Source organism: Adiantum capillus-veneris, chromosome 11 (assembly GCF_014529385.1).
Source record: "Adiantum capillus-veneris isolate H3 chromosome 11, ASM1452938v2, whole genome shotgun sequence".
NCBI lineage: Eukaryota > Viridiplantae > Streptophyta > Polypodiopsida > Polypodiales > Pteridaceae > Adiantum > Adiantum capillus-veneris.
In genome coordinates, this window is record NC_140941.1 from 1,511,302 (window position 1) to 1,521,638 (window position 10,337).

The following is a 10,337-nucleotide window of genomic DNA, read 5'->3' on the forward strand; positions in this document are numbered from 1 at the left end:
ATAGAAGCAGTAGAAGAGATACACAGTTGGCACTTGTTCATAGTGATTTGTGTGGACCTATGCCTAACCTATCTCTAGGGGGAGCTTCTTACTTTATGAAATTTATAGATGATTACTCGAGGAAAGTATGGGTTTACTTTCTCAAGCACAAGGATGAAGCGTTTAGTGTTTTCAAAACGTTTGTGACACTTGTGGAGAATCAGAGTGGAAAGAAGCTTAAATGCTTACGCACTGATAATGGTGGAGAGTATGTTTCAAAGGCCTTTCAGGACTTTTGTGAGTCAAAAGGTATAAAACGTGAACTTACTGCTCCTTACAATCCTCCTCAAAATGGTGTTGCTTAGAGGATGAATAGGACCATACAAGAGAAGGTCAGAAGTATGTTGTCTAATGCACAGCTGCCAAATGGGTTTTGGGCTGAAGCTGTATCAACAGCTGTTCATCTTGTAAATAGATCTCCTAGCAAGGTTTTGCAGAAGGATTCAGTGCCAGAGATGGTATGGTCAGGCAAGGTGCCCTCATACAAGCATCTCAGAGTCTTTGGCTGTGAGGCATATACTCACATTGCAAAGGAATTTAGGAACAAACTTGAGCCAAAGAGTAGAAAGTGCATCTTTCTAGGCTATGGTAATTCTGGTGAGATGGGGTACAGACTTTGGGATCCCGAATCGAGAAAGGTTATCCGCAGCAATGATGTTCACTTTAATGAATCCAAATATCATTCTAAACCAGAGAGGGTTGAGGAGATTAGAAGAGTTGTCTTCCAAGAAGATGGACCTGCACGTGCAAGACAAAATGTCAAGGCTCAAGAGGAGCAAGGACAGGATAGATTGGAACCACAGGCTGTGGCTGAGCCTGAGCCACCTATTGTGTGTAGATCTGGACGTATCACGCGACCTCCTGATAGGTTTGTTCCATCTATGAACTATGTCATGTTGACTGATTGCAATGAGCCTTCATGTTACAAGGAAGCAGTGCAAATGAAGGACTCCGGGAATTGGCAATTGGCCATGCAGTCAGAGATGACAGCTCTGCATAAAAACCAGACATGGAAGCTAGTTAAATTACCACAGGGCAAAAGGCTCTACCTTGTAAATGGGTTTACAGGTATAAGATCACCACTCATGATAGTCAGCCAAAGTACAAAGCAAGGCTTGTTGCCAAGGGCTTTAAGCAAGAAGAAGGCATTGACTTTGATGAATTCTTCTCTCTGGTGGTCAAGATGACTACATTGAGATGCTTTCTTGCATTGGTTGCCATATTAGATTTGGTGTTGCACCAAATGGATGTCAAGACAACGTTCTTGCATGGTGATTTAGATGTGGAAATTTACATGCAGCAGCCAGAAGGGTTTGTTGAGAAAGGCAAGGAAGACTTGGTATGCCAGTTGTTAAAGAGTCTTTATGGCTTAAAACAATCACCGAGGGCATGGTACCATAAGTTCCACAAGTTTATGCTTTCTCAAGGCTACAAACGTAGTGAGTTCGATCACTGTCTATATACAAAGAAGGCTAAGGATGGTAGTTGGCTGATCCTTATTTTGTATGTGGATGACATGTTGATTGCTGGCAAGCACTTGGAAGAAATTTCAGCTTTGAAGTCAAAGATGGCAAAATCGTTTGACATGAAAGACATGGGTGAGGCAAGTCACCCATGTCTTTCATGTCATTATACAAACGTAGTGAGTTCGATCACTGTCTATATACAAAGAAGGATAAGGATGGTAGTTGGCTGATCCTTATTTTGTATGTGGATGACATGTTGATTGCTGGCAAGCACTTGGAAGAAATTTCATCTTTGAAGTCAAAGATGGCAAAATCGTTTGACATGAAAGACATGGGTGAGGCAAGTCATATACTTGGTATGCGCATTGAGAGAGACAGATCAAAGAAGTTGATTTGGTTATCTCAAACAGAGTATATTGACAAGGTTTTGCAACGTTTCAATATGGAGAAGGGAAAGGCACTGAGTGTTCCATTGCCACCATATGTAAAACTTAGCAAACAAGATTGTCCTGTGTCTGAGGAAGAAAAGGCTGAAATGGATAAGATTCCATATGCGTCTGCAGTGGGTAGTTTGATGTATGCAATGATTGCTACTCGCCCAGACATTGCATTTGCAGTGGGAGTAGTAAGTCGATACATGTCAAACCCAGGCAAGAAACATTGGGAGGCAGTGAAAGGAATATTGAGATACCTGAAAGCTACAAAGAGTATGCGTATATGCTATGGGAGTCAGGAGCTAAGGGTAAAGGGTTTTACAGACTCAGATTATGCAGGTGACTTAGACAGCCGAAGGTCTACGTCAGGGTATGTCTTTACATTGGCTGGTGGAGCAGTATCATGGCGTTCTAGATTACAAGATTGTGTTACTCAGTCTACTACAGAGGCTGAATATGTTGCAGCATCAGAGGCATGCAAACCTAATAAGAAAACACATATTCTTTTGTAAAAACCTAATAAGAACTCACTATGCTCTACACATTACAGTAGAGCGAGTTCACCATATCATCGTGCTCTTCTTCTCGCACTCTCTCTCGCGTCGCACTTCCGCTCGTACTCCCTCATCTCTAGCACACGACCAGAGCGTAGATGCATGTGTCTTTGGCACCCTACAAACGTCGGTGAATAACCTCGAAGGTTAACCGCTTACCTTTTTTAAGTGTCCGTTTTCACTCGTGTTTTTTACATTTTTAATGTTTTTTAATGTTTGATTTTTTGATTAAAGTGTGTGATAGCTCGAAATGAGCGTATCACTTAGAGGGTCGCTGTGTGCTTTATAGCACAATTTTCGGGCATCTGACGTCCCGTTGGTCCTCAAAAAATCGATTTTTAGCTACATGTGAAGCTAAAATTCGTTTTTTAAAAAGGCGACTGAGGCCTAGGCCTGAGCGTGAGCTTGGGCTTGGGTCTGGGAGATATTCCCGATCCCGGTCCTACCTTTAAATTTTTTTTAAAAAAGATTTTGTAAATTTTTTTTAAATTATTTTTAAAAAAAAGGATAAGGTCGCCGCGGCCTGCGTGAGAGCACACACACACACACACACACTCTATCTACCTACTTCTAACTAATACACCTACTCTTATACACTAACACACTCTATTAACTCTCACTAATCTACTTCCTACTTACGGTAGACAGAAAACTAACTACCTTAATACACAAAGAATAAACACACTACATTTGAAATCTCCATTAACAAAGAAAACTAACTACCTTAATACATAGAGAATAAACACAGTACCTTTGAAAACTCAGTAACAAAAAAAACACAAAGTATAATACCAAATCCCTCTTCTCAACACACACACACACACTCCTTCCCTACCTTTCCTATAATTGAAATTGCACCACGGAGAAGCACAGAATGCTACTCGAGCTTAATGCACGACATTCCCCAACAATGGCGCCAAAAATGTGCGCTTATGTCGCACATGTCAATGCAAGGAACTTGCCGATACACCGCGTGCGAGCCACAAATGGCTCCAAGCACACAACAAGCATAAACTAGTAAGCTCAAAGAAGGCGATGGTGTGTCACTCACCGCTCTACGCTTGCTTCGTGGAGGATTCCTCGTTGTGAAGAAGAAGGAGCCGCCGCTTCGCCGCGCTCAACCGCTTCGCCGTCGCCGTGCCGTCGTCGCAATGCTCGATCGCACACTCTCTCTCTCTCTCACACACATACACACACACACACACACACACACACACAAGGAGATGAAGAAGAAGAAGATGGAGATGGAGCAAGAGCACTCTTCTATTGCACAAATGAGAGTTTAATTGACTTTTATATGAGCTCGCCCCATTCACACTTGGGCGCCCATGCTTAGCCAACTAATCCCTTGAATGTTCCAGTTAGAGTTCGCCTCTCATCGGCGCTCACTCTTACCTTTTTCCTATTGGACCGACAAGCCCGGTACCTGACTCTACCAAGTAAATAATACAATCATCCGTCGTAGGTGATAGGGTGTCCGTGAGCCGTGAGGGTTAACAGTGTGTGTGTGTGTGTGTGTGTGTGTGTGTGAGTGAGTGTGTGTGTGTGTGTGTGTGTGTGTGTGAGAGAGAGAGAGAGAGAGAGAGAGAGAGAGAGAGAGAGCATGCACATGCGTGCATTTCGTGGTTCAAAGAGCTAAAAAAAGTGGGAGTCCCACCACCACCTCACCTTACCCCTACTCAAGTGACCACCTCTAGCAAGAGCTCCATTAAAATTGCATAGCCTACGCCTTCATGATTGTAGGTGTTGGCGAACCGTTTGCTTGGCAATAGGTGTGATCGTTTGTAAAAGCTTCTAAAAAAGGGGGTCAATTGTTAGAGCACACGCTCTCTTTGTAGTCTTCTCGCTCTACAACAACTAGCATGTGCGCAAGAGAGAGGGATGGCAGTAACCGATGCTCCGTGAACGTGACTTCGCTTGTTACATTGCATGTGCGTCCCCCCCCCCCAACCCACACACACACACACACAGATCAGCACAGATTACGAAAACCTGTGTAAAAAAAAGGGGCACCATTGAAAATACGAATGAGGGGGGTAATTTGAGTCGGCAATTCCAGCAAGGCTCCATGGAGCACATGATCAGACGGCGATGATCTTCTTGTAGCCAAGCTAACCATGGAGGCGTTCAACTTGCCATGCCTCTTACAGAGGCACACATTTGCGGGGGTCGATGAGTCCCTAAAAAGGGACCCGTCTTTTTACTGGCTCCTCTACCCTATCGGCCCTATTGAAGTTGGTGTAGCATCAAAGCGTTGTACTGTTTGGCCTTGTAAGGGGCCTAGTCAAGTTGTGAGAGTGTATGCAAATGGAGACTATTATGCGAACGGGCTCTTATCAGGATTCAGGAGCATGATTCATCACGGGCTTGCCTGCTGGTGTTGGGTACGTCGGGCTCTGCAGATGACTCATCAGAGTTGAAACTTGAAAGGCTGGACAAGCTACCTACACGTGGCCTTGTTGACAGGTCGAGAATGCTTGAGCCTTGTTTCGAAAAGAGGAAGAAAGCCGTTTAAAATTTTTTATTGGAGGCTCTCGGATCATTCTCTCTCCTCTCACTAGCTATAGATAAATAGGATCGAGGAGTGATTCCTGGATCTGGCCGAGGCTGGACTCAAATTGCGAGATGTACTCGAGTGGCTCCTGCGAGACAGACAGACGGTGACGGAGAAAAGTGATGAGAGGGGCACAGGCGGCAGGCGCCAGCGGAGGAGAGAGACGTATGCAGTACTGCAAAAGCTGGCACCCGCGGTGGACTGGACGCAAGGCTCAATCAAGGCCTCTCTCTCTCTCTCTCATGCATGACTCATGGAGTCATCGCTGATCAGCAGAGAGAGACGCTGTACAGAGTGCACTGCTGGCCACACTCACTCACTGTGCGCGAGGACACACACTGCCTCGGCTGGCTGTGGGGTGCTCACATCATCTCTCTCATCACACGCAGTGCTGCCGCAGCCTCACAGCCTACAGGTCCCAGGCCCACCCTCCAGAGTCTCGAGAGGGTTTTGTTTTCTGGCATCTCACAGAGAGAGAGAGAGAGAGAGAGAGAGAGAGAGAGAGAGACGCAGTGTTTTGCCCTGCCCCTGCGCACTGCGCAGCTAGCGGCCAGCCCATCTCCTACCAATAACCAGAGCCATACACAACAGTGGTCCCAACTTCCAAGACTGCTCCCTTTGGCGCGTGGAAATTTTGTTTGATTGAAGAAGAGAAGAGGAGAGTGTCGAGACTCGAAACTTGAAAGCGAAGAGGAGAGAGGTCACACGTGCTGCACAGCCTCTTTGGAAAGGTAGAATCGTGAGGTCAGCGCGCCCGGTGACATGTACCAGAGTCCTCGTGTGCAGACGCTTCTCAAAGCATCGTTCTGGGAGCCTCTCTCTCTCTCTCTCTCCACATGGTTTCACACTCAGCGCCCACGAATTCATAAACCCCAGAATCAGCGGCCTCAAGTCTGGGCTTACTATCATACAACGATACCATAGCCTATCCCCCCAATCCTTCGCCCACCCTCCACCTCCACCCTTAGCTTGCTCTCTCGCACAAGAATGCCAGCAGGGCCAGCGGCCATGGCTTCCTGCCTTCGCTGCAACGCACGTCTCCTGTAGAGAAGAAGTCCGGCCTAGTAGCTTACATTTCAGGCAATGCAGTACTATAGCGGCGCTCCTTACGGCGTTTCCGACATGCAACAGCTGGTGCTAGCTGCCGCCTCGCATCACAATATGTTTTCCGATGCGCCTCCTCATCATCATTATCAGCAGCAGCACCAGCAGCAGCTCCACCATCAGCATCAGCAATATCAGCAAAGCTTACAACCGCAAGACTTCGTGGAGTTCTATCACCGCCAGGCAGCTAGCCTGCAAGAGCATGGAGTGGAGGCCAGCACTCATATGCTACTCGGTCTTCATCACCATCAACAGCTTCAACAGAAAACACCTTCTTTGCTGGACTCTTCGTCCTTGCATTTACCTCTCCCTCACCACATCAGCCTGGGTTCGGAGTCTGCGTCTTTGGCGCCAGCAGCCTCCAAGAAACAGGCTTCCACCGCCAACGGTCACGACCTCGCGCCCCATTACAAGTCACTAACTGTCGAAGATTTCGTCGAGCTTAGTGCTGCTGCAGATGATACCGACAACGCCTCAGGCTGCTGGCATCGTGAAGAAACTCTTGCCCTTCTTCGCATCAAATCAGAAATGGAAGCCGTGTTTCACGACTCTCCTGCCATTAAAGAAGCTCTTTGGGAAGAGGTATCCAGGTACGCATTCTTGAACTTTCTTCTGTCAACTTTCCTTTCGATCTTGGTTGAGAGTTCAAGCTAGGTGTACTTCTGAGAGTTCTGCGCATCGTGGTAAAATGTACTCCCATTCTTACTCGCAGGAAGCTTCAAGAGTCTGGGTTTCATAGGAGCGCCAAGAAATGTAAAGAGAAGTTTGAGAACGTGCATAAATACTACAAGAAAACGAAGGACGGCAAAGCGGAGAAGCAGGATGGCAAAGCTTACCTGTTTCAGACAGAGCTACAGGCTATTTATGCAGCTAGTCAAGAGCGCGACGTGGAAGCCGGAGAGATTTCTGCCATGGCAGGTGGAGGAGATAGTGCCATGATATTTGCTTCCATCGAGGCCTCAGAAATGCAAAAGCTTGAGGGGAACACACCTGCGCAGGCCCAGGAGATAAGCCCTGCTCCCAACTCTCCATCCTCGATATCATGTGGGGATCCCCCCGTCGAGCCGCAGTTGTGTGGTAGGAAGAGGAAACGAAACACTTCTTGGCGAACGATGAGGTCTTTCTTTGAAGACTTGGCTACACAATTGATGGAGAGACAAGATGCGTTGCACAAGAAATTCTTGGAAGCGATAGAGAAGAGGGAGGAGGAGAGGGCAAGGAGGGAAGAGTCATACAAGAGGCAGGAGATGGCAAGGATGAGCAGGGAGCAGGATTTGAGGGTACAGGAGCAAGTGCTGGCAGCGACAAGGGATGCAGCATTGGTGGCATTCTTGCAGAAAGTTACGGGAGAGACATTCCACCTGCCGGAGATGGCAACTCAATCTATGACAACCGAAGCTGCTGCCGCCGCCGCCGCTGCTGTGGCTGCGGGGGAGGTTGCAAGCACGCCCTCGGGAGAGTTAGATGTTTCTACAGATTGCATGAAGGACGGTGGCATTGATGCCAACAGTAGGCGATGGCCCAAGGTGGAAGTGCTAGCTCTTATTCGTGTACGGACCAGCCTTGAGCCCCGCTTCCAAGAGGCAGGCCCCAAAGCTCAGCTTTGGGAGGAGGTATCCTCCTCTATGGTTTCCCTGGGCTTCAGTCGCAGTGCCAAGCGCTGTAAGGAAAAATGGGAGAATATCAACAAATACTACCGCAAAACTAAAGACAACGTAGGTCGCAAGCTTCGCCCTGAGAATGCTACCAAGACCTGCCCTTATTTCCATCAGCTTGAGCTTCTCTACGAGCGCGGCATCTTGGCATCCCCCAACAGTAACAAGTCTGCTTGCAAGCTTGATGGATCACAGACATCTGGAGAGTTGCTGGAAAGCAGCAGTAGGGATGAAAGCCAGCAGACTCACGAAGGAAGTGGGAGTGGTATTGCCGATCACCCCCCAGGCAGCAGCATCTCCAATGTGCATATGCCTTCTAATCTGCCGACAACTGTAGATGGAAGAGGCATGGTGGTGGACATGGCAAGGTTTCCCTCTACTACCTGCAGCAGCAGCGGAAAAGTGGCTTTGCTTCGAGATTGTGCTCATGTGCATGATATGGGTGCTATTGGCAATACTGTCAAGTCTGAGTTGGGCCGCTTTTTAAGTCCATCAGACCAGATCAATGTGAATTGCCATCCCCCTCAGCATTTCACTGCTAGTGAGAGGAGCCATGAGGGCCAGCTACCTCATGAGGATAACATGTCTTGCAGTGTGAGTTCGGGGATGCTAGGTGTGAGCTCAGGTTCGCACTCTCACTTTTTGAGAGAGATGATGGAGATCCAGCAACAACCACCTCTCTATGAGAACCATCAGGTGGATGCTCACCATAACGAGCGTGGTTCTACAAGAATGGAGATGCAAAATGGAGATGAAGAGCAGGACATAGAGATGAGGATGCAACGGCAAGATGAAGAGAGAGCACAGGTCACAGATCACGGGCAATCTCATCACGACAGTGCAACATTAATGGCGCTTGTCCACAAGCTAGCCTCAAGTGGTGGTGGTGGCAGCAGCTGCGGTGGCCCTTCCTCGGAGTTTGACCTCTCTAGTAGTCCTGCTAGCTCTTGTGGCCAGGTGTAACCAATAAGAAAGCATCTATTTTCGAATTGTGAAGGGAAGAATTTTTGCCAGGGTATGGAAGCAGTTCAAAATGCATTTTCAGAGATGTATTCCCTGTCCATGTTGTTCCCCTTCGCCAAGGTTTTGTCTGTGTTGTGAAGTTGTTGAAACCTGCATACTTGGGATGGTCACATCTGGCATGTGCAAGCAAGGCTTGAAATGGAATCCTTTATTTCCCTCGGTAAACATTTTGCAGGGTTGGAGAGAAGATTATAATCGCTTGTTTTTTGCCACCTTCTCACTTTCTCATCCTCCATTTCACTCCTTGTGATAAGGGATCCACTGGCTTCAAATTTGTGGAAGGCTAGGAGTAGGAGTGTAGATGGGCAAACGAATGCAGTTTTAAGTCTCTATACAAAATCTACCTGGACAATTTGTGGTTGTATGAGCTTTAATTTTTTCTGTGCTTAATACATTTTGATGTGGCATCTTTACCACCTCGCCAAGGATGATGTTTTGTAGTCCTTTTGTAGACCGATGTTGTCACCTTCTTGATGGTTGCTCTAAGCAAGCACGGGTTTACAAGCTAGGTCAGTAATGCTTCAAGAGTGTCCTAATATTTTGGCCTACATAGAGTGGTTCAGCCGTTTTGGCTTAGTGTTAAGAAGTTTTTGCTATTGGTTGAGAAACAAAGATCTCATTTCTTAACAATATTTTTCCTACAAAAGTTTGTGATAGTCTCCTCTGTGTGGCCTTGGTACATGTGATGATTCTTATCCCTTTAATGAAAGACAGTACGTTGATTCCTAGGAGGTGATGGGTTTAACATAATTTTGCATTCAATACTTGACATCGGCAAGCCTCGTGAACCAGCTCAAACATACAATTTGGGCTAAACGTGGGTTAAAATGTACATATTCCTCAGTATTACCAAGGAATCAAGTTAATTCCCTCATGGAGATGGTATGCTTTGGATTGAAATTAAGGTTTTTCTACACGCTCAATGAAATAGAGAATCCAGGTGGTAAAGCAGGTCTCTTTGAGATGGCATAAAATGGTTGACACAAAAAAGGCTTCGCTACATGTGCCCAAGATTGGAGCTTTTCATTATCCACCGTATGTGGCAAACGCCTCAACATATCTAATAATGCTTGTGAGGCGCCAAGTTGCATTCAAAATCACGCTTCTCTGTAGAAAAATCGGCCATCAGATTTCTTCAGCAGCTGTCGCTCTTATGCGCGCATCTTCTTCGCTGTATTCGCATGAAGAAGAAAATGGGAGGAATGGCCAGTACAAGTTAATCGTCTCTAACTGGATCCCTTTACCCCTATATCCTATATTTTGTGGTGTATCTTTCCTACTTATGTTTAGTAAACCCATCTCATCATTTTCGGATTTTGAGGAGAATCGAAGTTTAGCTTTCATCTCTCTGCGTGTGGTCTCTTGGTCTCTTGCATGTGCTTGCTAGAGTTTAACCCCTCTCCTTTATTTGTGGCCACGTTATCATTTTGGATGCAAGGGGGGCGCGGGCGCTTGTGAATAAAATTAGAAGGGTAAAATTACATGATAAGCTCGGATACAAAACAGTG

At 46.6% G+C, this 10,337-nt stretch overlaps 1 protein-coding gene across 1 annotated transcript; it reads left to right on the top strand.

Moving 5' to 3' along the window:
* The first annotated feature begins 5,204 nt into the window (after positions 1-5,204).
* Positions 5,205-9,303, top strand: LOC147446795 (uncharacterized). Its single transcript, XM_086522776.1, has 2 exons — positions 5,205-6,741; positions 6,864-9,303. Exons 1-2 carry the CDS (start codon positions 6,131-6,133, stop codon positions 8,767-8,769), a joined length of 2,517 nt encoding a protein of 838 aa, XP_086378902.1. The 5' UTR covers positions 5,205-6,130; the 3' UTR covers positions 8,770-9,303.
* The last annotated feature ends 1,034 nt before the right edge of the window (positions 9,304-10,337 follow it).

Coding starts and splice junctions, on each gene's coding strand:
- LOC147446795 (XM_086522776.1), top strand. CDS start 6,131: ATGCAGTACTATAGCGGCGCTCCTTACGGCGTTTCCGACATGCAACAG. Junction 6,742..6,863: donor CTTTGGGAAGAGGTATCCAG/GTACGCATTCTT, acceptor TCTTACTCGCAG/GAAGCTTCAAGAGTCTGGGT.